The sequence below is a fragment of the Phyllostomus discolor genome, chromosome 5 (assembly GCF_004126475.2).
Source record: "Phyllostomus discolor isolate MPI-MPIP mPhyDis1 chromosome 5, mPhyDis1.pri.v3, whole genome shotgun sequence".
NCBI classification, from domain to species: Eukaryota; Metazoa; Chordata; class Mammalia; order Chiroptera; family Phyllostomidae; genus Phyllostomus; species Phyllostomus discolor.
The window spans coordinates 23,748,004-23,774,159 of record NC_040907.2 but is presented as its reverse complement, the minus strand read 5'-3'; the positions used below and the strand labels follow the sequence as shown (position 1 = coordinate 23,774,159).

At 56.1% G+C, this 26,156-nt stretch overlaps 1 protein-coding gene across 4 annotated transcripts; it reads right to left on the bottom strand.

Moving 5' to 3' along the window:
* Nucleotides 1-2,571: 2,571 nt before the first annotated feature.
* MAP7D1 (MAP7 domain containing 1) lies at nt 2,572-24,197 on the bottom strand. Of its 4 annotated transcripts, XM_028511626.2 has the most exons (18): nt 23,875-24,197; nt 11,386-11,739; nt 11,116-11,184; nt 10,480-10,643; nt 9,466-9,580; nt 7,919-8,029; nt 6,657-6,779; nt 6,388-6,560; nt 6,138-6,283; nt 5,321-5,649; nt 4,826-5,003; nt 4,600-4,738; nt 4,370-4,474; nt 4,020-4,073; nt 3,795-3,837; nt 3,612-3,702; nt 3,304-3,497; nt 2,580-3,156 (listed from the first exon to the last, which is right to left on the bottom strand). In XM_028511626.2, exons 1-18 carry the CDS (start codon nt 23,918-23,920, stop codon nt 3,146-3,148), a joined length of 2,445 nt encoding a protein of 814 aa, XP_028367427.1. In that variant the 5' UTR covers nt 23,921-24,197; the 3' UTR covers nt 2,580-3,145. The 4 variants fall into 4 exon arrangements, with proteins under 4 accessions (XP_035881667.1, XP_028367427.1, XP_028367424.1 ...); XM_036025774.1 differs by lacking the exon at nt 7,919-8,029 and having other exon boundaries at nt 2,572-3,156; nt 23,875-24,183; XM_028511623.2 differs by having other exon boundaries at nt 6,388-6,779; nt 23,875-24,193.
* Nucleotides 24,198-26,156: the final 1,959 nt, after the last annotated feature.

Sequence of the window (26,156 nt, the reverse complement as noted above, 5' to 3'; positions counted from 1 at the left end):
TGCTCAGTAGTCCTTGAATAAATAAGTGAATTCCTGTTGCACACTTCTCTCTACTCTTCCTTCTATTTTCCCTTTTATTTCCTGAGCCCGAGCCTCCATCGTCTCTGTCCTGGACCTCAGCAATCACTTCTTCACTGGTCTCCCAGTTTACGATCAAGCCCCTACCGGTTTCCTACCAAACAGCCCGAATGGTGTAATAAAAACACCAGTCTCACTATGTCACCCTCCCCACCCCCTTTTTAATAGCCTTCCGTGGCTTCCCATGGCTCTGGGAATAAAATCCAAACTTCTGACACAGCCCTACAAGGCTTTGTATGGTCTGGCTCACCTCATGCCAAGCTCCACCCCCTCAACGGACCTTTCTTAATTCAACAAAAACCGAGCACCTGCTGAACAAGCACTGAGGATCAAAGGTGAGTAAAAACAGACTCCTTCAGACCTGCTCACAATCCTGCAGGTACTTGAGCACAACTCGTTCCCACTCAGGGCCTTTGCACATGCTTTCTCCCTTGTCTGGAAAGTGCTTCTCTCTCCGTTCTCCACATGCCCGATTTGCCCACTCAACACCTACTCCCCCATGAGCTCTTAGCTCAAACACCCTTTATTCAGGGGTAGCCTATCTGACCCCCAACGTAGGTCCCTGAGTAGATGCCTTTATTGCTCCCAATAGGCCACCTTCATAGCACTGACCACACTTTTATTTTTAAATGTTTGTGTGGTTATTTGGCTGATGCCCATGTCCCCCCACCAGCAAGCTCCAGGAGCTTCCACGTCTAGTTTTTGTTACCGTCATATCCCTCTGGTGCTTAGCTGGCGCTCCCGCAATTTATTGAATAAATAAGTGACTCCCCAGCGGAGTATTCAGAGTGCTGCCTTCAGGGAAATGTTGGTGCCTCTGCCTGGCTGCGAATGAGGTGTGTACACGGGACCTCTCATTGAGGAAGGCCTAGAAGCTGTTCAGGTAGTTGTTTCCCTGCCCCTCCTCATCCCCAACACCTGTGATTGGTTCCACTTACCTCTCTCCCCCACCCAGCTCGCCCCATTCCCATTCCCCAGCAACACTGGTCCTGCCCCCACTCCTCCAGGGCCTCCCACATACCCACTCCCTCCACCTGCCACTCTCCTGCCTGCTCGTTCACATGGCTGGCTCCTCCACATCCTTCAGGTCAAGCTTAATTGCTGCACCTTTAGAGGACACCTTCATTGCAGCTCACAGTGGAAATACATTTATTCATCGTCTGTGTCCCCTAGATGAGTTAGAAGCTTTTAGCCCCACAGAACACCCAACTGCACTGACTTAAAGAAGAAGGCAAGTTGTCTAGTGGTAGGATGGCTTTTGAGGCTGGTTACTTCAGTGATGTTCTCGAGGATCTAGGTTCTCCCCCTCCAGCTGTTCTGCCACCCTCGAGGTTGGCTCTGTCCTCTGGTTGGTGAGCAGGACAGATGTAGCAACTCCAGGCATCAGTCGGACCTTGGGCCCCATGGGCAGGGCTTTTCCATCATTACGTATTTTGGGTAACTCTTGCTATGTAAGAAATTATCACAAAACTTGGCAGTTTAAAACAACCTTTATTACCTCACAGTTAACGAGGGTTAGAAACCCAGCTGTGGTGTAGCTGGCTGGTTCTGGCAGAGGGTCTCCCATGAGGTTATTGTCAAGCTGTGGACCAAGGGCCTGAAGTTGAGCCAAGGCTTGACTGGGTCGGAGAATCCACTTCCAAGCCTATTCCCGCGACTGCTGCCAGGGGGCTTTGGCTCCTCGGTCCAGTCTCCCCCTGAGGCACCTGAGGCTAGCAGCCGCCGTCCTCCGGAGGGAGCGATCCGAGAACGAGAGCAACCAAGGCAGAAGCCGCAGCGTCTTTCGGTGACCGAACCTTGGATGGGACACCACCGCCTCTGCTGTGTTCTCTCGGCCACCCAGCCCAGCCCTCGTGCAACGTGGAAGGAACTACACGGGTGTGCACACGAGGCGGCAGGACACTGGAGGGTCAACCACGCCTGGCTACTTCGCGGTCTGTTTTTCAAAAGTGAGGAAGCCTCTCCTAGGAGCCCAGGGGGCTTTTCTTTCTATCCCCTGGCTGGAATTGTGTCACGTGCCCGTACCTAAGCCAATCACCCACAAGGGCTTTCGGACCACCATTTTTGGCTCATTACTATGATAATTCACCCTGGGGCTACAGTCCATCTCCAATGAAGCACAGAGTGGGATCCAGGAGGAAGATGGCCACCTGAACAAAATCAGAATTCTGCTTGGAATGAGGAAGCAGGGATGGGAATGGGTGTTGAGTCAGCAACTCAGTGTCTACAACACTCACCTGCTAAGCTGTAAACTCCCTGAGAAGTGGCTACATCTTTTCCTACTAGAGTGTCCCCAGCATGTAGCCCCCTGCCTGACAGAGAGTAGATGCAATCATTCTCGTTGAATGAATGAATGAATGAATCCACAACTAAGCTGGAAGACCATCAGGCCTACTGCTGGGTGGGGGCAGAGAGCCCCAAGCCCTGGCTCTTTAAGTTCCTCTTAGAGCTCAGGAGGCCACCTGCTACCAACCCCCCAAGGATAGACAGGACTGGCAGAATTATTCTCACTTTATTTCTGGAGAAGTTTGATCAGATGCAATAACACTGATTCCAGGCGAGGGCAGGGGCATGGGTACCCCTAAAGCAACCAGCATCCTGTGGCCCAAGGTGTTCCCCCCACCCCCAGACCTGGGCTCCCCCTCAGTTACAGTTAAATAGAGAGAGGAAGATCTCCCCAGGGAGTCTTGGGAGGGTCTGCCTCCTGCACCCGCCCCCTCCAGGCAGAGGAGTCTGAGCACGAGCTATTTACAGTATTCACATCCACTGTACCCCACCAAACCAAGGCAAATACTACAGGCGGCCCTTCCCCGAGGGAGGAGGCCAAAGAGGCTGTGAGTGTATGTGTGTGTGTGGGAGGTGTCCGCGCGAGTGAGCACACAAATGCACAGAGGAGCAGGGTCTGGCTCCAGTCAAAGAGACAACAGTCTATAAGGTGCTGATTAAAAATAACAGGACCCACCCCGGGGCCCAGGCCACTTCCGGCTTTGTCCTGTCTCTTTTCCAGACATCCTGGCAGATGACACAGAGGAGCGCTCATAGCTGTGCCTGGGTCCAAGGCAGCCCCTTAGAGGACTTCTGGGGAAAAAGCGGGAGGGGAACAGTCAGGCCAGCTGTGCCTCCAAGCCCAACCAGCCAGGGTGGGGGCTGGGGTGTGGAGTGTGAGGAGGCCTCTGGCAGGGCTGGGGGGTTCTGGGAAGGCCGCCGGGAGTCAGGGATTCCTACCTGTGACCTGCGGGGGCTGCACCACGGCTTTCTTGAGGAAGGCTTCTGCTTCTGCGAAGGGCAGGAGTGCCTCTGCCGTTCGGCCTAGACTCTTGTCACCAGTGGGTCCCTTGGGGGAGAAGCCGTTCTCCTGGTGCGCTGGGAGAGGCTGCAGGCCATTCACCAGGGGCCCCGGGGACTCCTTGCTTGGCAGGCTGTGGGTGCAGGGCCAGAGCTCAGCACCTGGAGTTCTAGCACAGCCCAGGCACCCACAATTCCAGCCCGCCCCTGACTCCCTGCTCAGGGCCCCCGAGAGTGGGAGCTGGTACCTCCATTGAGATTCCTGGGAGGCCAGCTCCTCTTTCTGCACAGCCTCCTTCTGCAGCCCTGGGGATCGAGGCTCCCCGGATTTGACAGGGTCTAAGAAAGGAAGAAATGGCCGTCAACTGCTGGCTGGTGAGAGGGGGAGGTGTGATGATGGGGTGGGAGAGTGAGGGGAATAGGACCTTTACCTGGGCTAGAATTATTGGTGTTTGCCTCCTTTCTGTCCGGCTTCTGCTTTGAAGAGGAAGAGCAGTCAGACCCAAGGTGTATCTGGCCAACCGACTGATGTGCTGAATTCTTCTTTCCCCCACCCAGACCCTGAGCAGCCGGCTACAGCCTCCTTCCTCCACCCTGAGTGCCTTTCCTCCTCACTCAGCCCTGACTCCCAACGCTGCCCTTTGGGGAATCCTGACCTTGGTTTCAGCAGCTTCTGACTTTCGAGTTCTCTTCATGATTTCCTCCAGACGCTGTTGGAGGGACCCACATCGGTTAGACTCCAGTGCTGCCCTAATCCTACACCTCCCACCAGCCAGACCCAGTTCTAGGGATTCCGGGCCCTTCCAGCTCTTACCCGTCCTTTACAGGCCAGGAACTAGAACTCGCCCCAATGCCCTCTTGCCCTACCTTTTACAAGTTCAAGGTAGGGCCCACTCCCCTATCCCCATTAGTCCCGTTGGTGGAAAGAGGGACCCAGCCAAGAAGATGGCCCCGCCCACCAGTGGCCCATTCCGCCCACAGAAGTCCCACCCACTGCTCCCATTACCTTCTTGCGCTCCTGCCGCTCCTGCTCCTCGCGCTGGAAGTGCTTTTCCCGCTCTAGACGTTGCCGTTCTGCCTCTTCCCGGGACCGAGCTTCGGCCTCCTCTTTCTGCCAAAGCCCCCAGAGAGCTTTGAGCAGCTGGACTCCACCTTCCCTCCAGGCCAGCCCCGGCCCAGGCCCAGGCCCAGGCCCAGCCCAGCCCCAGTCCCAGCCCAGCCTGCCAGTGGGGGCACCTGCTTCTGCAGCCGCTCCTGCTCCTCCTGTTCGGCCTGCGCCTTTTCTCGGGCCTCCTGCTCCTCCCGCCTCCGGGCCTCTGCCTCCCTCTCAGCCCGGGCCTCGGCCTCCCGAGCCAGCTGCTCCTCTCGCATTCGCCTGGGGGACACAGGGAACTCGTGCTCAGCCCCTCGCTTCTTTAGCAGGCCCCATATAGGCCCCCTTGGTCCCCAACTGTGCACTCACTTGTCCCTTTCTGCCTGCAGCTTCCGCTCCTGTTCCTCACGCTCCCGCTGCTCACGGGCCTGGCGCCGCTTCTCAGCCAGGAGCCGGGTAGCCTCTTCTCGGTCTGTGGTGCCGGCCATGGGTTTGCTAGGGGCGGCTGTGGGGGTGGGCACTGGGGGTGAGGTCAGGACAGTGGTATCTGGGGTGGAATCAAGGTCCAGGAGTCAGCACACAACAGCTCGGGCACTTCCAGCATCCCTGCAAGTCTGGTGCTTCCTAGACCTCTGGGCGACCCACCCGTCCAACTTCCACCACCCACTTAATGAGTGGTGAGATCCCCTTTTCTGGCCCATGTTCTGGGATTGGACTTGCGGAGGGCAGGGGCCTCCTCTTCCTGTCTGCCAACACCCAGTCCCCAGTCATCTCTGAGCCCATACCGCTGACCACCTCCCCTACACGGGCAAAGCTGTCTTCTCTTGCCCTGCCCGCCTTTCTGCATCTTTTCTTCGTGCCCACCTGCAGGGACGTCAGCTGTGGGCTGCTCCTTCTGGGGCTGGGCTGGAGTGGGCGAGGGCACTGGCGAGGGTGCTGGTGAGGATGGGGCTGCAGGCTCCTTCTCTTCACTGGCCTTGCCCTTGCTCTGGTTCTTGTCCTCGTGTCCTGCCGTGCTGGGGTTCTCCTTTGCCTCATCCTTCCTCCGAACCCGCCCCTTGGGTGATGCAGTGGTGCCTCGGGGGGATGGTGGTTTTGGGGGCAGAGCGTGGTTGAGCCCCGGGCTGGGGCAGGGAGAGGCAGGCCTGTGCCAGGATGTGGAGGGAGAGGACGGCCGGGCCTTAGACTTGGGACTGAGAGAAAAGGGAAATGTTAGGCCTGGAGGACACAGTGTCCTCACGGACACAGACACACACACACGGGGCGTGTCATTCCTCAGGGAACCGTCCCTTCCAGCCTAGGTCAGCATCCCCATATGCTCTCACAGAACTGGAGCATTTCCTTTGAGAGTATGTGTCTCAGTTTGTAATTGTACATTCATGTCATTAATGTCTGTCTCCCCACTAGACAGTAAGATATTAAGAGCAAAAATGACGCCTGGTTTGGCTCACAAAGTTTCCTCAGCACCTAGAGCAGAACCTGGCAGGTCCATTCATTCATTCAGCAGGCATTTGTTGAGTGCTTACCAGATGCCAGGCACTATGTTAGGTGCTAGGGTACTTCAGTGATCGAAACATTCAAAACAAAAATCTGCCCTCAAGGAGTTTTCATTCCAGAGGTGGCTGCCCAACAAACACTTGTGAATGAACGAGTGGCCTGGTGATAGGCAGGCGGTGCCCACCTGAGTTCAGAGGCTGCGCCAGCAGAGAGGCGTGGGCGTGGAGAGGCAGGCAGTGACTGACGCTTCTTAAGGTTGCGCTCCCTGGCCAGAGCACTCTTCTCCTTCTCATTTTCCCGCTCCTTGTCCTTCTTCTCCTTTTTCTGCACCTGTGAGGAAGGGGATGGAGAGTGGGGAGGCAGGGAGCAGAGGTCAGTGTTGTTGTCCACACTCCCAAGCTGGGTTCCCTGTCCCCACCTGAGGGGCTACTTACCGGGGATGGCTGGGGCTTGCGGTGGGCGGGGGCGGGGCTGCCCACTGAGCTGGGCTTGCGGCGCTCCCCACGCTCCCCGGAGGAGGGGGTGCAGCGATGCATGCTGCTGCGGGGGGTGCTGCAGGGTGGCATCAGGGGGCTGGCGGAGGCCGAGCGCGGGCACACCGGCACGGCTGCAGAAGGATGAGTGTGGTCGGGGTGTGGCCCACACGTGAGACTGGCCCCTGCCCGGCCCCTTGTGGGGGCTCTCCCAGGGCCGCTGCCCCTACCCTGGTCCCGGCCATTGCGGGGCAGTGTGACTGCACTGCGACTCCGTGCCAGGAAGGAGAGGGTGGGCGTCATGAGACGGTCCACGATGCTGCTCTCCCATGCACTCAGCTGCAGGCTTCGATCTAGGGGGAGAATGCCAGGAGGAGCTGGTCACCACAGGAGTCAGGCAAAAGCAAAGGGGGGTGTCCAGGTACCATTCCATGCCAAGCCGCAGGAGTTTCCCCCAGGAGGGCTCTATCCGATCACCCCTGGCCACACTTCTCTGCCTGGGGTCTGACCCCCCAATGCAGACTGAGGCAACAAGACACTTTCCAGGGCAAGAGCTTTCCTGCTGCAGAGCTTGAGGGGCTCCTCCTACTGCTCTTCCCAGGTGAAAGGGCTCTGAACTGTGAGCTGCCCAGGGTTGGCGTCCCACTGTAGGGCCCTTTCCCTCCTGCTGTCAGAGGGCTGGGAGGTAGGACCCCATGGATTTGGGACAGTAAGGGTCCTCATGCTCCTCTGACTCAGGAGGGTCCCAACTTTCAGGCGTCGCATGCCAGGGAGAGGCTGCTAGGGGGCCTGGATGCCCTGGGCCACCCTGCTCTGTCCCCTCAGCTGCTGGGTTATTTTTAAACCTCAGTCAGGTGGGTCTGGTACAACAGCTGATTTGGTTGCTAGGCAACAGAGCAACCAAATAAAAGCTGGAGAAACTTATAAATAACTCCTACCATGGTCCCTCACATGTGAGCACCAGGGCAGTGGGAAGCAGAGGCTATGCCACCCTGGTTGGCCACAACTCTGGAGCCAGCCAAGGCCATGGCCGGGCTCTGAAGGCAGAGAAGGCAGGGTGCATGGGCCCTCCAGGGTAGAGGCAGAAGAAGGGACCCCTTCACACACACACAGCACCCAGGCCAGTCTGGTACTCGGGGGCAGGGCCACCTGTCTAGGGCTGACCTAGGCCAGCTGGCTGTGGTTGCAGACGAGGCTGCCTGCCCATTACCACCCCCACCCCCACCTGCTCATGAGGCCCCTGCCAGGCTTTCTGCCTGCTCTCTGCCCTTTGTCTCTCTCCTCCTCCCTGCAGGGCACATCTCTGTCCTCAGGGTCCAGACCCAAATGCCGGCTCCCCCGAGGGGCACAGAGCCCCAGGTGGGGTGGAGTGGGGATGGAGACCTGGGGTGTGTGAGGGCTCCTGGGACCTGGGGCTCTTGCTGAGCTCTGGAGGAGGCTTGGCTGAGGCTACAAGGGACTCTGGAGGGAGCAGGGCTGGGCCTTCTCTTACTTCTACTGGGGGAGTTCCAGAGCGTGGCAGAGGACTTTGAGAGCCGCTTGTTGATTATAGAGTCCACGTGTTTGGGCAGGTTTACTGCCGACACAGAGCACCTGCTCCCACCTAGAGGGGAAAAGACACGGCATTAGGGCCGGGCCACACAGGAGCCGGGGCGCACTGAGGCCTTCCATGCAGGATGCTCCGCGGGCAGGTGGAAGGGCAGGAGTGGGCAGGCTAGGAAGGGGAGGAGGAGGCAGACTTGGCTCTGGGAGGAGGGTCGGGGGTAGATGATCAGGGACAACCTGGATTGGGGGAGCCGACGGAGAAGGAGCAGAGGAAGGAGCTGGAGTAAAATTAGAGAAACTACAGCCTTCCTGGCCAGGAAGCCATTCCCTAGGGCTGGGCGCTGCAAGCCCTCCCCCACGACCACCTAGTGTTGCAATTGCTGACACTGCTGGGCCAAGGCACTATGGCTACAATCCCCACGTAATGAGACAAATGCAGAGACATTCCTAAACAGAAGAATCCATAGTCACAGTCATTCGCGCAAGTCCACCTACTCATATGGAAAAAGACAAAGACGTGCAGGCACAGGCAGATAGGGTGACGGGCACTTCTACATGCATACGTATGTGCAGACATGCACAGACACAGAAACACGGACACGAACAGGGAAGGTGTCAGACCCAAATGCACACAGGCACAAACACATCGAGGCAACTCGATCACGGTATTTGTAATGGCTCACAGTCGTGGGGGTGCTTACCGTGTACCAGGCACTGTGCTGGACACCACACACATGTTACCTCACTTGATCCTCCCAAACATCTACCTACAACCTCGGAGGCAAGTAGTATTGTTATGCCCATTTTACGGAGGAGGAAAGTGAGACATCGAGAAGTTAGAGGTCGCGCCGCAAGTGCCAGAGCTGGGACTCTAACCCAGTTCTGTCTGACTTGGGAGCCCTCGCTGAGGTCCACAAGGCCACAGACGCACCACAGCAAACACATGTCACGACACACAACGCCCAGAGCCATGAGCACGTACACCAGAAGATACACAGCTAGAAATACGGAACCTTGCCATTACATAAAGATATCCAAACACAGTAGTACATACATGCCAGCAAAGAATCAGACCAAAATCCACGACGGCCCTACGTGAAGAAAACTTAAAGACAAAAATCTACCTTCTAGGACAGGTACATAAGGAGGTGTGTGTGTGGCAGTTTCCTTTAAACAGCCCACGTCTACAGGGCATTATAGTCCTCTTTTACGTATCATCAACTAACAATAATTGTCAGGAGCAAAGAAGGCTAAACCCAAAATGACAGGTTTGACAAGCAAACCGAGAGAGAGAACCTGCCTCTGACTTGATTGTGGAAGTCCTTGGGCGGGGACAATTTGGTTTCTAGACTATTCCAGAAGACACACAAGTCACACGGAGCAAGGCATACCTGCTGCAGGGAGCTGCCATCCTCGCACTGAAGCTGCTCCCTTCCCCCGCTCCTCAGGCCCCCGCCTCACCCACCCACCCCCCCAGACCCCCAGTCCACTCACTGGTCTTACGTCCTGGGGAGCTGTGGTGCAGGGCCCCTGCCCAGGACCAGCGCTGCTGCCGGATTTCTGCCCACGTTTTCTTCACTGACCGCTGGATGGCTGCTTCATAGCGCTCCTGGTGGGGAGGGCGAGAAGAGAGAGAGGTCTGGGCTCAGAATCATTCATGGCACCTGGGACAAAGACCCCTCTCTCTCCTGTGACAATGCCCTCCCCCAGATGTTTTCTCTGACTCACTGCAGGTAACCAAGGTTACTGAATCCTTGCTATGATTAAGGACCATTTGCAACAGATCCCTTTCAACTTGTTCTTGGGGAGCTTTTCACTGTTCTTGAGTCATTTCCTGAGTGTGTGAGCTGTTTCTCCAAGCACAGCGTGGGACTCTCCCTGCCTGAGGATCCCAGGTGGGGCCGTGTCCCCTTGGCACTGAGGATCCTGACCGTGGGGCGATGTTTTCCTTTCAGCCTGAGGTCACTGGGCAGAGCCAGGCCACCTTCTCCTTTCATTTCCTCACTGGTGCCCACGCCAAGTCTCTGCTCACATCGTGGAGCTCAGCACACACACACACACACATCTCTGCACTGGCACTCGCGCGCACGCGCACACATACACACGGCCCTGGCCGGGTGGCGTGGTTGGCTGGAACGTCATCCTGGTGTGCCAGCATTGCGGATTTGGTCCCCACTCAGGGCACATACAAGGATCGGTCAAAGAATTCATGAATGGATGGAACAGCAAGTCAATGTTTCTCTCTCTCTCTCTCTAATCGATAAATAAAAATTAATGGCGACAACGAGCAAATACACACATGGGGCACACACGCGCACACAGAAATACCTGTACCGACTGCACACGGCTACAGGTGCCTGCACTGGCTAGTACTGACCCAAACATTCCTGCAGCTGCACGGATGCCCAGATGTGGCACCCACAGAGACCCAGCTGCAGGACCACAGATGTGCGCGCACACAGGTATGCAGATCCACGCACGCTCCGTCAGACGTCAACACAAACGCACCTTGTTTTTCTCGAGCTTCTGCCGCTGCCGCTCCTCCAGAGCCGCTCGGCGCTGCTCAGCTTTCAGCCGCTGCTCCTCCAGCCGCCGCCGGCGCTCTTGGAGCTGCTTCTCCCGCAGTGCTTTGGCCTTCTCCTCCTTCTCCAGCCACACTGCCTTCTTGGCCGCTGTGGGAAAGGAGCCCCGAGAGGGGTGAGGGAGTCTGCACAGAGCGGGTCTTCCTCCTGCCTGCTCGGTGGGGGGTGCCTCGGCTCCCAGGCCTCAGAACGGGAGGCCTCTTCCCCCCGAACTGGCTGCGGGGTCACTCGGCACTGAAGGACGGTCGAGGTCTTTAGTGCCAGATCCCTGTCTGACTGTGGGGCCCGTTGGACAGATTTTCGTGGATGGTGACCGAAAGCACGAGCCTCTGGTCTGTGTCTCAGGCGCTCCATGAGCGGCGTGACTTAGGCAAATGATTTCATCTCTGAGCCTGGGGCCCCGTCCTCAGTATGGGCTGAGAGCATTAGCTGGGCCAACGCGTGTGCCGCTCTTAGCACGTGCACATAATTAAGTGCTCCAGAAGTGTTAACGTTATGAATAGGACCTTAAGGGTGATGATGATGAGGGCGAGGAAGGTGATGATGTTTCCCAAACACTCACCCAGGTACTTGGCCCGCTCTTCTCGCCGCTCCTTTGCTAGCTTGTGTCTCTCTCCTGCTTTCTTCGCATCTGAGTAGAGGGAACAAGGACAGATTTAGGTCAGGTGGCTGGTCCGAAGGAGGACAGTGAGCCTCAGGGCCCTCCCCCTAGGCCACCTCCCACCCCTTGCCCCATCTCCCCCAGGGCAGAGGAGACTCCCTCTGGTGCTATCATCCAGGGCTAAGACCCTGAGCTAAGGAGTTCGGCCGGGTCTAAGGACATCACACAGACCTTGTTTGGCAGAAGGGCTGTCGGAGGCTGGCACTGCCGTTGGGGACGGCTGGCTGCTCCTTCGAGGAGGCCTGGGATCCCGTGGGCCCGTGGCTGGTGGGGTGGGTCCCCTGATCTTCGCTTCTGAGAAAGGGGACTCTTCCTGATGCAGGGCTGGTCTAGGCCCGAGCGGCCCTGGGGGGCTTTCTGGTTCCAGTGGGAGCTGCTTAGAGTTAGTGGCATTCTTCATGGCTGGAGGGGTATCCGGGGGAGTGTCGGGGATGAGGGCTGACATCGATGGCGGTGGTGGCGGCGGTGGTGAGGGGTCGCCTTCCGGAGAAGGTCTGGGCTCTGGGGGGGTCCTGGCTGCCACAGCTGGAAGACCAATGCAAGAGAGGAGAGTCAGATGGTACACAGGCACCATTAGTTCAACTTGAAGCTCTCTTTCCCTTGCCCAACTGTCTTAGTCATTCATTCATTCACCCAACATGCTTGTTGAGCTCCTTCTATGCACTAGGTCCTGTTCCAGATACTCATGATATCATGGTGAGAAAATAGCCACAGTCCCACCCTCTAGCAGAGCAGACAAGGAGCTAGGCAGTTACAGCAGAGAATAATTACTATGTGTGTATGTGTGTGGGGGGGGTAACGCAACAGAGATGGTTAACCTACATTTGGGGGTTTCCTAAAGAAGTAACGACTAAACCGAGCTCTGAAAGGTGAGCTAGAGCTGGCAAAACCAGGAGAGGGTTCCGGCAAAGAGAGGAGCATTGACATAGGGTGGAAGGGAGCAGGGTGTTTTGGAAAAACTGAGAAAAAGTTTGTACCAAAGGGTCATGATTGGTTTCCATGTCTGCCTCCCTCACCTTTCTGCTTCACCTCAGGGGCACCGTGAACCCTGGGCCTGGGACTCAGAGGGCGCCGGCGCTGGGCACACGGGACCGGCAAAGAGGAAGGACAGCACGCGGGCACCAGTGGGACCCCCGTCAGTAGGCAGCCAGCTCTGCCCACTGTATGACCTTTCTTCTTTCCCAACCACCCTCAGATTTCTTCTTTTAAGACATTAGTATTTCAGACGTCTTGTAAAAGATCCCAAAGAACGAAGTCAGAAAGCCACACGATCTGGTGCCGCCTGCGCATTTACACAGGCAGGCATGTAGACACCGCGGGGCAGCCAAAGACAGGGCTGGGCACCACTCGGTGGGGGCCTGGCTCTGACGTCAGCACCAGAGACAGGGAGGGAGGGCCCGCTTCCCCGGCAGGCACACTGGGGCAGGCCAGGCAACTTCGCTAAGCCTTCGTTTTCTCTCTCGCTCTCTCTTTTTTTAAAGATTTTATTTATTCACTTTTTTTTAAAGGGGGGGGAGGGAGAAAGAGGAGGAGAGAAACATAAATGTGTGAGAGATACATCAATTGGTTGCCTTCCTCACGTCCCCCAACTGGGGAACCTGGCCAGCAACCCAGGTATATGATGCCCTACTGGGAATTGAACCCACAAGCTTTTGGTTTGCAGGCTGGCGCTCAACCCACTGGGCCACACCAGCCAGGGCTAAGCCTCAGTTTTCATATCTATAAAATGGGGCAATAACCCGAAGATAGTAGAGCTGTCAGTAAAGTGCCTGGCACAATTCATGTGCCAGGAAACAGCACTTACCTCCTTTTCCCTGTGGGACATAGAAAGCTCCCAGAGAGAAGCCCCTGCATGAGCCTTAGGGTGCCACCTGAGGCTACTCTGGGCACCGAAGGGACAAGTGGTGACACAGCCACTGACCTGGGTTTAGGGAGCAGGGCCACGGTCCATGGGAAAGTGAATCTGGGGAAGCGTTTTTTGCTCTTATTAGGTGCCTCCACTACACTAGGTCTTCGGCTCCAGGAACTGTGGCCCTCTCAGGAGGTGGCAAACTCCCCATCCCTATGGGTGACAATGTGTGCGCACAGGGACTCCCAAGGAGTCACCTTTGGGACTGGGCACCTTTTTCATGGAGACAGGCATCTGGTGGTTGAGTATAGGCTCTAAGGACAGACTATGTGAATGTGAACTCGGACTTCCCCACTAGCTGTGTGGCCTGGGGCTGGTTACAGACCCTCTCTGTGCCACAGCCAGTTCCTCTTCTACAAAACGCAGACAGCACCTACCTTGCAGGCAGGACCGTGCGGAGTTTTAGTGATAGCAATAACCATGAACGGTTATATATTTCTCCAGAGCTTTCTATATTGAAAGCGTTTACACACATTAGTTTAATCCTCACTGACGATACTTAAGGAAGGAGGCACTATAAATATCTTTCACACAGATGAGAAAGCAAAGCAAAGAGATGTCGAGTAAAGTGATTTGAAGTCACTCAGCTGGTGAGTGACGGCAGCTGGACTGGAAGCCAGCCTCTGTCACCGGAGTCCGTGCCTTTACCCATCACACCGCCCTGTTTGAGGCAGCATGAGGTAATACGTGTTACACAAGGAAATTATGTAAGGCTCACACTATTTTCCCCTCATTCCTTTCTTTCTGGCTTTCTGGGCTCCGGGAAAGAGCCTCAACTGAGGCCCTGCCTCCCCAGCGGCACCCAGACTCCACGCCAGTCCGCCCAGCTCTCCCCGCGCCAGCACCAGAAAGCTGCCTTGTCACTGGCTGGTCTACTCCCCCGCCACCTGCAAACTCCTTTCCCACCCCAACGGGCCAGAACACTACAGTGGGTCCTCGAATAACGTAGTTTCATATACATCTTTTTGTTGTAACGTTGATGCCGTAGGAACTTCACTGTTATTTCTATCAATCAGCCTACGGTAAAACTGGTTGCATTCTGTGTTGTTTCACTTAAAGTCACAGAACCGACTGACGATGTTAAGTGAGGACTTACCGTAGTAGCTTACAGTGAATTCATCACGGTGAATGCTTACTATGTGCCAGGAGCTGAGCTAGATCCTTTAAAAAAATTTTTTTAAGAACTAGTACGTGGCAGCATTTGAACCCAGGACTGCTTGGGACCGAAAGGAAAGCTAAGGCATTTAGGCCGTATCAGCACTCAGCTTGAAGGCTGAGTGAGGGTGAGGTCCGCGTGTTGCCATTCTCCTAGCACCTGTGCGTGCTGCGGGTGTTGCAAGGAGTACGGGTAGGCGGGTGTTTGTCTAGACCTAGGCAAATCACACCCACCAGGCAAGGCTGTGAATCTCCACCAGCTCCCGATGAGCTGTGCAAAGGGAACCTGGGAGGAGGGCGGGACGGAGGGACGGAGGGAGGCGTCGAAGGACCTGCGCCTGGGCGGCAGACGCAGCAGAGTTAGAAAGGACTTGGGCTTCGGAGTTGGAGAGGCCTGAGTGGGGAAACCCGGCCCTGCTGTGGACAAGCCCTGCTCCTGTCTGAACCTGTTTCCTCACCAAGTTGTTGGGACCCACGGGGAGGAGGTACATCATGTCTGCGCCCGACAGAATCTGTCCTCTTCTTTCCATCTCTGCCACAAGACCCCACGTAGGCCAGGCCCCCACTCCCGCTGCTCCCCGACACTGCTCTTCTCAGGGTCCCCAGGGTCCTCCACGTTGTTAAACTCAGCAGCCATCTCTCAGGCTTTGTCTTGCTAACTTATCAGCCCATCTGACACAGTCGATCCCTTGGTGCTCCCTGAACACTTTCTTGACTTGGCTTTGAAGACAACGCCCTCCTGGGTTTCCTTCTGCATTGCTGGCTGTGACTCTTCAGACGTCTTTGCTGATCCCTCCTTAACTTGCTAACCTCTCAGCACCGAGTGCCCCAGGGCTCAATGGAGGACCGCCTCTCTCTGAGGTCTACACGCACCTCCTCGGTGATCTCATCCAGACTCACGGCTTCCATGCCATCATCACTCTGCTGACGACAACCGAATTTCTTCCTCCAGCCCAGACCTCTCCCTCGAGTTCCAGTTTCGCTCGTGCAACACCCTGTTTGACACCCTGAATGTCTTACAGACACCCCAAATCTAACACATGCAGAAATGACTTTCTGATTTACACCCCTCCACCCCCCCCAGGCTGCTCCTCTCCCAGGTTTCCCATCTCAGCCAATGGCAACCCTGCCCTTCCAGTTTCTTGGGCCAAAACCAGCGGAGTCATTTTAGAATCTTTTTCTTATCTGATACCCCATATCTAATCTCTCAGTATATCTTTTTGGCTCAATGTGGCAAATAGACTCTGAATCCAATCCCTTTTACAACCTCCGCTTCTAACATCTTAGTTCAGCCACTGCCATCCCCTTATAAGAGACCACTCCCCTCCACTGCCGTTCTTCATGCCCCTTTGGTCTTTTCCTAGCACAGCAGCAAGGGATTCTGTTTAAAAACAAGTCAGATCAGATCATGCCCTGAACCTCCAAAGACGCCCCCTCTCCCGAGGAGGAAAAGGCAGAGGCACCACAATGGCCTCCAAGGGCCCTTCAGGACCCTCCCTCCCTCTCAGGCCTCATGTCTTCCCCCCCTTCGCCCCAGCTCGGTCTGTCCCAGCCACTGCCCCTTATGTGCGCCAGGCACGCTGCTGCCTCGGGGCTTTGCACCCGCTGTGCCCTCTGCCAAGAATTCTGTCCCCGGTTCATGCGAGTCTCACTTCCTCAGCTCCTTCAGGTCTTAACTAGGATGTCACTTCCCAGTGTTGCCTTCTCAGACTCCCTATCCAAAATTACAAACTGTAGGTGACGCCTCCCTCCCTTTTCCAGCTGTACTTCCTTCTGTTCAACTCTAGTCTTCTCCACAAGCATTAATACCCTTTCAACACTCCCCCAACCGGCAGAAGATAATCTCTATGAGGGAACGAGTTTTTGTCTATATCATTAGCCATTGTATGTCTAGTGCCAGCAGATGCCGGCACACAGGAGCTCCGAAACCATCTGCTGAATGAGCAAATCAATGAACTCCACCCTGGCAGATACCATCAGCATCTCTCTTACCTGGCTGACTGCAAAGTCCTCCCACTGCCCTCCCCACGCCCATTCTTGCACTGCGCACGGATGGAGCAGCCCGAGTAATTGTTTCCAAATGCAAATCTGAAACCTCTCAGTGGCTTCCCACTGCTCTGCAGATAAAATTCTTGAACCCAAGATGCAAATCCGGCATAGTCTGAAGTCCCCAACCTTTTGAATTTCCTCTCCACCTTCGTTTCCCACTTGCTCTCTGTGTGGCGGCCGCACTGACCTTTTAATTCAGATAACCAGCCACGCAGCCCCTAGCCTGGGGGGGAGCACGCTCTTTCTCTTCTGTCCTTAGACAACTCCCAGTGACCCTTCGTATCCTACCCAGTTCAGTCAGCATTCCCTCAGGGAAGCCTTTTCCTGGCTTCTCTGACCAGGGTGAAGTCCCTCTTGCATACAGCCCTGGCTCCACGCGCCTCTCGTTAGGAGCTCGGTGACTGTTAAAGTCTCAAACTTCCTCAGGTGGTTCTTTTTTTCATTGTCAGCTTCCCCCAGGTTGTGAGGAGGCCCTACGAGGGCGGGGCCCCGTCCGCCTTGCTCTCTGCTGCATCACCAGCAGACACCACACTGCCAAGTACACGCAGGCAGTCAAGAAATGCCATTAAATGAGACTGAAATGCTGCATTGGAAGCCACCCTGTCCTAAAACAGATGCACAGAGATTTTTACTCCAACAAAGACTAAAGCCGTGTGGCAATTTATGGCAAAGGAATAAACTCCTGAAGGGAAGCGAAACAAGCAGCTCCATCTCAGCTGAGTTTGGGCAGCTTCCTGGACGGAGGGGCTCAGGTAGAAGTTAATAACAATAACAAAGAGTGTTTATTCCAGCAGCTGAAAAAGAAAGACTTCTAGAGAGGCAAATAGGACTTTTGGAACTCTTTTTTGGACCTGGCGGACTATTGACCTGGAATACAAATATTTTTCCTCAGAATTATGCCAGCCTTAATGAAATGTCATTGGGGCAGTGTTATCCAGAATAGATTATCTTAAGCCAAATTAATTCCTTGGTAAAGTATCTATATGGTATGGTTTAGCTAATTTCTGACGAGTCCCATTTTCAATCCTAACATGTGATCTTTCATTTCATTTTATTGTTGGTTTGTGTCTAAATGTGAGGGTTTAGCCCTGGCTGGCCTGAAAACCGAAAGGTCGCTGGTCCAGTTCCCAGTGAGGGCATGTGCCGGGGTGGTGGGCCAGGTCCCAAGTTGGGGGCATGTGAGAGGGAACTGATTAATTCAATGTTTCTCTCCCTCTCTTTCTCCCTCCCTTCACCTCTCTCTAAAAATAAATAAATAAAGTCTTTTTAAAAATTAAATAAATATGAGGTTTTAGCCACTGTTAGTTTTATTTTGCTACATCGATATCTCCCAGAAGTATTTGTTCAGAAGTGGATAAGAGACCGTTTGTGTTTATTTCCTGGCACGAGGAGCGCTGGCAGGGCAAAGGCGCAGGAGCTGGTCACAGGGTCAGTAAGTCCTGTGTTCTCAAGAGCCCCAAGAAGGGCTGCATCTGGGGTCTGTGGAGAGATCCAGGCCAAGCCTCTCGGAGGGCCCGTCACATCACTCGCCCTCTCCACCCTCTTGGAGCTGGCAGCCCCATCAGTCCTCTCGTCCTTCCCTCCTCCTACCTCAACCACTGCCACCGCCCCCGGGCCAAAGACTCCCAACACTGAGAACTCAGCCTGGCTTTTCGGTTTGCCTCCCTGCCTCCCCGCCGCTGCGACAGCCACAGGGTGGGAGTCCTGTGTCAGTTTAAGGAACACCTGCATGGGCGAACGGATGGATGGCAGACTGTAGAAAGCTACGTAGCCAGCATACAGTCGAAAACGTGTAACCTCTCTAATCCTAAACATCTTGATCATTATCAGAGCCCTGTTTGTGTATGCCCTGCCAGCTCCTAAGCCCAGGAAGGGAAACAAACCAAAGTGTCGAAGCCCTACTGTATCCTAGGAACTTTCCCTCATCTCATTGAATTCTTATGACAGTCTTAAAGGGAAAGTACGATGGATGGTCCCTGATTCACAGGTAAGAAAACTTAGATGAGGTGAATTGCTCATGGCAATGTGAGAGGTAGGACATGAACCCAAGGCTATCTGATGACAAAACCCTTATGTCAAAACTGTTTCTGATAGGCGTCACCCTTCCCCAAGGCTGCAGCCTATTCCTTGAAGCAGGAAATGATTCGGTGGTTCCCCCAGGGAGGTGACCCCTAAGGAGATTACCCCCATGACGAGGAAGGGTGCAGGTGGGGCCTGCAGGCACTGAGCTCAGAGTGCAGGAATGCAGGGAAGGCAGGCTCCTGCCCAGGCTGGCCACCAGGAGGCAGGAAGTGAGGCATCCCGGCAGAGGGTGCAGGGTGCAGGGGACAGAGCAAGAGAGTGCCAGGGAGAGCTGGTGGGGAGAAGATGCACAGACAGCACGGCTGAGCAGGGAGCACCGGGAGGCAGAGGCAGGAGGCGGAGAGGAACGGGGACAGAGATCAGCACCTCTAGCCAGAGCCCTCCCGGCTCTCACAGGAGCTCCTTGGGTGGTAGCACTGGACCAGGCAGATGAAGACAGTGAGGCCAACAAAGAGGAAAAGATACACAGAGAGAGAGTGAGTACACGCCACAGAGAGAAACACCCAGTGTGGACAGAGCCCCACAATGGCAAAAGACGAGACACATTCTCTCTCTCTCTCCCCCTTCACACGTACGCATGGAGACAGGGATCCCCTGCGTGCCTCAGAGACACACAGAGCACTCAGAGACACAATGTCCCTAGTATATTTACACAGCCTCATCCAGGTCACGTCTGCCTTGCCCCTTTGGGCCCAGGGAGAGTCCCGTTAACAGTAGCAACAGCTAATGCTGTGTCACTGACAACCGAACGCTTTAAACGTGTCAGCCCATTTCATCTCCACCACAATCCTATGAGGCAGATCACATTACCCCATTTTACAAATGAGGAAAAACATTCAGAGATATTAAGATGCTTGCTTAAGCCACACCGCCGGTCAGTAGCAAAGCTGGGGTTTGCACACAAATCAGTTTGACAGTTTCTACCCTCAGTCTAACCACCCAAAGGGGCAACCTCCTGAGCTTCCTCTCTTTCTGGAGAGACCTGCTGGGAGCATGGGGGTAGGCAGGAAGGACAAACCCTGGGGGATGGATGCCTGATTGTGGGGCCGGGACAGAGGGGCCCTTAGGGGGCAGCATCACTTCCGGCGGAGCCAGCTCTGAGGGAGTGAACTGGGAGGGGGCAGTCTGCTCCAGCGAGCGGTCCTCAGAACCTAGGCCACAGACCCTTGGCCAGACACTGGGGCCAGGCCACAGGCCTCTGATAAAGCTAGGAACCCAACGGAGACTGCAGATCTGAAGGAGCTCTCTGGCCGGGTTGGCGGCCATTGTTCCGAGCCTCCAATCAGGAGCACCCACTTCCTGTTATTTTAGGCGGCAGGAAATGACCCCATCCCGCAGCCCCGGCTCCAGTATGGCCCTCCCTCGGCCCCCGGCTGAGCTGCCCACACTGAGGCCTAGATGCTGAGGGCAGAGGCCCAGCCTCAGGCCAAGGCCTAAGGATGGCCCACTGGCTGGACTGCCTGAGCCCAAGGCCTTCTTCGGGTCCGACTTGTTCAGACTCCAACCTGGCAGGACTGGGGGTTAGGGGGAGGCACACACTCTACCTCTGCCTACCCAAGAAAAAAGATCATGGGCTCCCCAAGACCAAGATACCCACACAAGACCAGTCAAGCAAGGGAAGTGGGCCAGATTGTCACCCACCAGCTTGGCATGATAATGCAGCAGAGAGGTTTGGTGCATAGGCTTTAGAGCGAGACAGGCCTGGGTTCAAATCCTGCCCCTGCCACTTCCTAGCTGTGTGACTTTAGGCAAGTGACTTTGGGCAAGTGACTTTGCTTCTCTGAGCCTCATCTGTAAAATGGGGATAATACTAGTCTGTACTTATGTTTTGACGATCAAATGAGACAAGGCATGTGACATGCTGAGCACTGTGCCTGGCACAGAGAAGGCCCTTAATAAGTAGGAGTGGAAAGGAAGTCCACCAGAGAGTCTATTCCTCACCCACATCTGCTCTAACAAGGGGCAAGGAGTGCTGCTGATGGCCGCAGTGATGCCTCGTTCTCTAACCCCTACCAGGCTCTCTGCTCCCCTCAGGACAGAGCTGCAGCTGAGAGGTGATGGAGAAGCCGCTGAGGGCTGTGCCCCAGGGTGCCAGGCAGAGCCGCCACTGTCAACAAAGATGCATTATCTGGACCTGGCTCTTTGACTCCCTCACTGGCCCCAAGGCGCGGCAGGGACCCAAAGACACGACTCCCAGCTGCTTTTGGCCTAACATACAGCCTAGGTCAGACCTGAGACCTGCCCTGACTGCCCTCAAGTGCCACCACTGCTAGTGTGGGCCCTGCTTTCCGTGCCTTTCCCCAGTCCCTCAGCCCTGCCCATCACCAACTGATGGCCTCCTGAGGGAAAGCAGGGGGTGAACTGGCACAGTGCCCTTCCCTCCTCATCTGCATCTGCATGACTGCCCATTGGGGGCTCGTTAGAGGCCTCATTACTGGGCCCACCAGGCCAAGGAGGGAAGATGCCCTCAGGGGGAGGTGCTAGCCAGGCTGGCCTCTGTAAGCAGAAATGTGGACCATTGTGCTGGCCTCACAGATGTCTCTCCTCCTTTCAGGTTCACCTTGATGCCTCCTCCTCTGTGAAGCTTCCAAAAGCAGAGCCCTCTGACCACTGTATTCTACCTGGGTTTCCCTGCAGTGAACACATACCTGCCTCCGGCCGTGGGCCGGCAGCTCCCTGAGGGTAGGGACTGTCTGAGTCACGTCTCTGCTGTCTGCACAGCCATCCCCGAGCTGACACAGGGCAACCACAGGCGGTGTGCTGGGTGGCCGCCTGCACCCGTCTCCTGTGTCCTCTTCTATCCCCACTGCCCCACCACACCCTGGCTCACATCTGTCTAGAAGTCCCACCCCCCTTGCTGTGTTCCCCATTTACCTCCTGAAGTTCTAACCAATCACATCTCCTCCTCAGGTCTCCAAAGGAATTGAGAACACTAATGACAAAAAACCCAAATTGCTAGTGTTTATTGAGCACTAAGTGCATGCCAGGGCTGAGGCTAAAGGTTTTATGTGTTCGTGTAAGTAACGACCCTACTGTCTGTATGAAATAATTTCTAGCATCATTCTCATTTCACAGATGGGAAAACTTAGGGCTTTGGTTAAGCGACTTACCTGAGGTCACACAGTAATAAGTTATGAAGTGGAGACTAAACTCTGATTCCAGAGTCTATATTCTTAAGCAAAGTGACTCCCATCCCCTGCCCTTGAGTCCCCTGAACGTGTCTCCTCCTTCTCTGCTGGCACCAGTTCCGATGGGCATGACACAGTAACGGTAACGACACTGCCCTGAGGGTGTCCGTGTGCCAGGGTCTTTCAGGTACCTCATCTCTAACCCCCAAGATTGATAACACTGCCTCCATTTCTCAGGGGTGTACACTGTGCCTGGAGAAGGTAAGTCACTTGCTCTGGTCCAGTTGCCAGTAACTGGCTTACTGGGATTTCCATCCTGGCCTTCTGACCCAAAGGTGGTACCACACTTGTCTGCTACTCCATGTTGCCTTCTGTTAACGCTCAGTGCGCAAAAGGATCATGTCACGTGCACTCAGTCTCAGGGCCATGCACCAGACTCTCACAGGGCACAACTAGTGGGCAGGACCTTTATTCCTAGGAAACCCTTGGCTCAGAGGGGACCTCTGCACCTTCCACTTCTCTCTGTGTAAGGAACAGGCAACATTACAATCCAGGTTCTCACGTTACTCCATCCAGACCCCTGCACACAGAATAATCTTCTCAACTAGGACCCTGTATACAGGCCCCACACAGGTTTCCCATTACAGACAAGCATCCCACCCAAGTGCCCTAATTATAAAGTGACCAGCCACTCAAGCCCTCATCTATAGCCCAGTCATCACCCCGATTTAGGCCATTATGGACACACTGGTGCTGGGGACCCTCAGGTGCAAGGGCCAGTAACCAGCCTGAAAGGACCCAGGCTGGGCCTCTCGGGTGTCCCTCCTCAGACTCTGCCCAGAGCCATGGCATACCCAAGCACCCTTGTTTCGGCACAACCTACAAACCTCCCGAACCACACCGGTCTAATAGCCTCCCTTCTGCGTCCTCCACCTCCCACACCCATAGGGTCCCCTCACAGCACCCACGCCGGCATGGGGAGGAGCCCACCCACAGCCAAGCGGCTCCACCTTGTCCTGGGTTCTCCACACCCACAGACACTGTTTCATCCTGCACCCACGCCCCAGGGGCCAGGGAGGTGACAATGGGGATTAGGCTCTAGGACTCCTTGGAGGTGTGGGGATGGGGCCACCTCCCCCCTGAGTCAGTGGGAACTGAATTTGGGTCCTCAGTAATCATCCTCTTCCCTCCCCTTCCAGGAAGAAAAAGAAAGAGAAATCCCTCCCTCCAACACCAGGCCCAACCAGAAATCTGTCCCCACCCCCTCATCAGCTGCTCCCAGATCCGAATGGGATTTGCAGAAGTCCTGGGCGATGGTGGTTGGGTAGGTGGGGTGAGGGGAGGGAGAGCTTTGATGGTCTGGGGCCTGGAGAGAGACAGAGAGAAAGAAAGAAAGGGAGAGAGACAGTAAGGGTGTATGTATCCAAAGTCTCAGGCTGAGGAATGATGTGTCAAGTCCGCGGAGTGCCGGCTCAAGCCTTCACCTCATTCTCCAGCGGGAGACTCAGGCCCAGAGAGGCTGGAAAGGAGGGCGAGCGGGATAAGCAGATTTATTTCTCTCCCCTTCCTCCCCAAATCCGGCTGGGTGGGCTCCGGAGTAGGCCAAGCTGCAGGGGAGTCGGCCCACTCCCCAGCTCCCGCCCTCGCCCCAAACAATGCTACCTCCCCCTCCCCCTCGCCTTTATCCGGCGGGTTACTTGGCAGCGGCCACTAAAGACCTCCCTCTTCCCTCCCCTCCCCTCCCCTCTCGCCTCGCCTCTCTGCCCGCCCGCAGCAGCAACAGGCCCTTTGCGCGGCAGCTGGAGGGATGGGGTGGGGGCGAGGTCTGAGCTCCGGCCTGAGAGTGGGGTGGTACCAGGGGCCCAGGCTTCGGTACGCAGGGCTTCAGTCCTGAGAATCGGGGCCCGCAACACACACATTCAGGCTAGGGTCACACGTGCTGACCGAGGATAGGAAGGACAGACGCGCCCTGGCTCAGTAGAAGAGGATCTTCAGGGCCTGGGTGGATGGGAAGGGGGGTGGGGGCAGGGAAGTTGAGGTGGCACTAGGCTGGGGTTGGCGGGGGAGGAAGGGTCACCCGACAACTCCGGAGCGGGATTCTCGGGGATCCCGCCGCCTTGTGCGCCCCAGCTCCCGAGTTGAGAGAAGGGGTAGCTGTCAGAAGATGCATCAGTGGTCCCGAGTCGCCGCCACCGCAGCAGCCTTTATTTTTAAACTTTAACTGGTCAGAGGGCGCGGCGGGGGAGGGGTCCCCGCCCAGCGAGCCAGCCTTGTCCTCGGCCTCCCCGAGGCTCCTCGACCTCCCCCCATCTCGCTTCTGCGTGGCTCCCGGCATACCTGGGGGTGCGCCGGCACCCGGCTCTGCTTGTGGGCCGTTCTCCATGGCTGCGGCGTCACTGGGGTGTCTTGGGGTCTTGGCGGCGGCGGCCAGAGGCCAGGACAGGGGTCCCGCGGCGCATCACGCCCAGCCCGGCCCGGCGGGCAACGACTCGGAGGCGAGACGCTCCAGGGAAGGTAGAGGCTGGCTCGCCTGGTGACCTGAGAGGCTCGGAGTCGCCGGTCGCCCAGGTTCTAATGGGCCCGGCTGCGATCTTGCTCCCTGCCGGGCGCCGGCCCAGTCACCGCCGCGGCCCAACCCTATTGTACCGCCCGGGCAGGGCCTGGCCTCTCCGCTGGAGCGTACCAAGTGCGACGCGGGGGGAGCCACCTCCGCAGTCCCCGGGGACCGAGCCGCCGCGCGCCCCTCCCACCCTCTTTGCCCCGGACCTGGGGCGCCGGACCTCAAACCTCCTGACGCCTCTCCTGTGGTCGCGGCTGAGGGACCAGTAAGGCTCCGGGAGGATCCGCATCGAGCTGCCTCCCCCTGCGGCCGCGCGTTGGTACGCGCTGCCGCGCGAGAGGACTATGTAGGGAGCGCTCTGGTGACTCACCCGCCGCTAGGACTGGGCGGGGGGAGCGGAGCTGGGAGCCCCCAGTCCCACCTTGGAGCCTGGGAGCTCAGGCTCTGGGGCCTTGGCGGTAGCTTCAAGTCTAAATTCTCTCCCAAGCCGACCTCAAATAAAATCCTGAAGGAGGGTCACAGGGAGACCCCTAAATGGGCTAGGCTATCTCTTTGCAGCATCCTACGGTTGGTGTCTTCCCTGCTCCTCTCGGGTAATTACAGGCCTGCATCACTGCTTTACCAAGGTCTCTAATCTGCTGGGTCCCTCCCAGCTCCATACTGGGTGGTCTTGGCCCAGTACCTCCCCACCCCTCGTCAGAAGATCCTGTCGATTCTAGGAAGAATTTTCTCCCCTGTGGCCTGTTGATGGAGTGACTGAGCCCCTTCTGACTCCCCTCCCACAAGGAACCCCACTTCCCAGCCCTGCGGAGTGAATGCCCCAAATCCCGTTAGTGCCAGCTGAGGTGGGGCCTCCAGCCAAGTCAGGCGAATGCTGGGCAGAGAAGGGGGAGCCTGCTGGGAAGGTGGATCGATGATGGTGGTGCTGCAGAGATTGACAGAGCAAGGGAGGAGGTGCAACTGGGCCTGCCCACCCCAGCCCTGCCCTTTGTCCCGAACTCTAGAAGGTCATTTCTCCAGTTCTCTGGGTCTCCATTGTCCAGAGATTAGGCCCAGTGAGATGTTGTTCTCCTGCCCCCCTTTCCCGCCGATGTCCCCTTCCTTTGAGCAGCTCCAGAAAGCAGCCCTTTCAGGGAGGAGGGCAGAGAACAAAGGGGTCTGGGTTTCGGGAGGAGTAAGTAACTCCGGGGCCTGAACTCCCTGGGGGAGGGGATGGGGAAGGACTAGTTCTCCCTCCAGCCCAGAATCATTAGCAGAGGTTGACAGAAAGCCTGAAGGTGGAGCGGGTAACCTTAAACTAGTGTCTTTTAACTTTTCTGAAAGCCGGTTTGCTCTTCTATAAAGTCAGGAAAATAATGGAATGATAGGGTATCATGGGGTTGTTGGAAAAGGTGAAAAATACTGTAACACAGATGAAGTGCTGAGCACAGAGCCTGGCATACAGGAAATGCTTAATAAATAGGCGTGATGATGGTGGTGGGGCTTCAAAGGCAAAAGCACATTGTGAGGAGGAGCAGACGCCCCACTTTGTGAGCAGTCCTCTCATCTGCAGGGTGAGGGTGGGGGACTGTGCTGACGGTGATATCCAGGACTGTCCTTTGTGAGGTCAGAGAGGCCTCAAGACCTGCATGTTCCAGAGCTGGACAGGCCCACCCTGAGCCAGGCAGCAACTAGACTCAGGAGAATTCATGAACGGAACCCACCAGAGGGAGAGCCATCAGAGATGGTTCTTCCTCTGCCTCCCACCTCTGCTCTTGAGCTGACCTCAGGGCAAAGACATGTAGGTGGGAGAAGTGAGATGCCCTCATTGGCTAGAGCTCAGAAATAGTGGAGGGGGAAATGGTAGCTAAAAAAGAAAAGATAGGTCAGGGATGGATTTGAGTGCCAGTGGGCATTGTGAGCTACAGGAGGCAGATCATGGAGAGCTGCTGAAGAGCCTTCAGAAGGGGAGGGTGAGCAGTGCTATAGAACTGGAAACCCTCTGTTGGGTCCAAGGATCTGAGATTGACTTTGTGGAGCTCACTGCAAAGAGACAGTGCATGGTATTAGCCTCCATCAG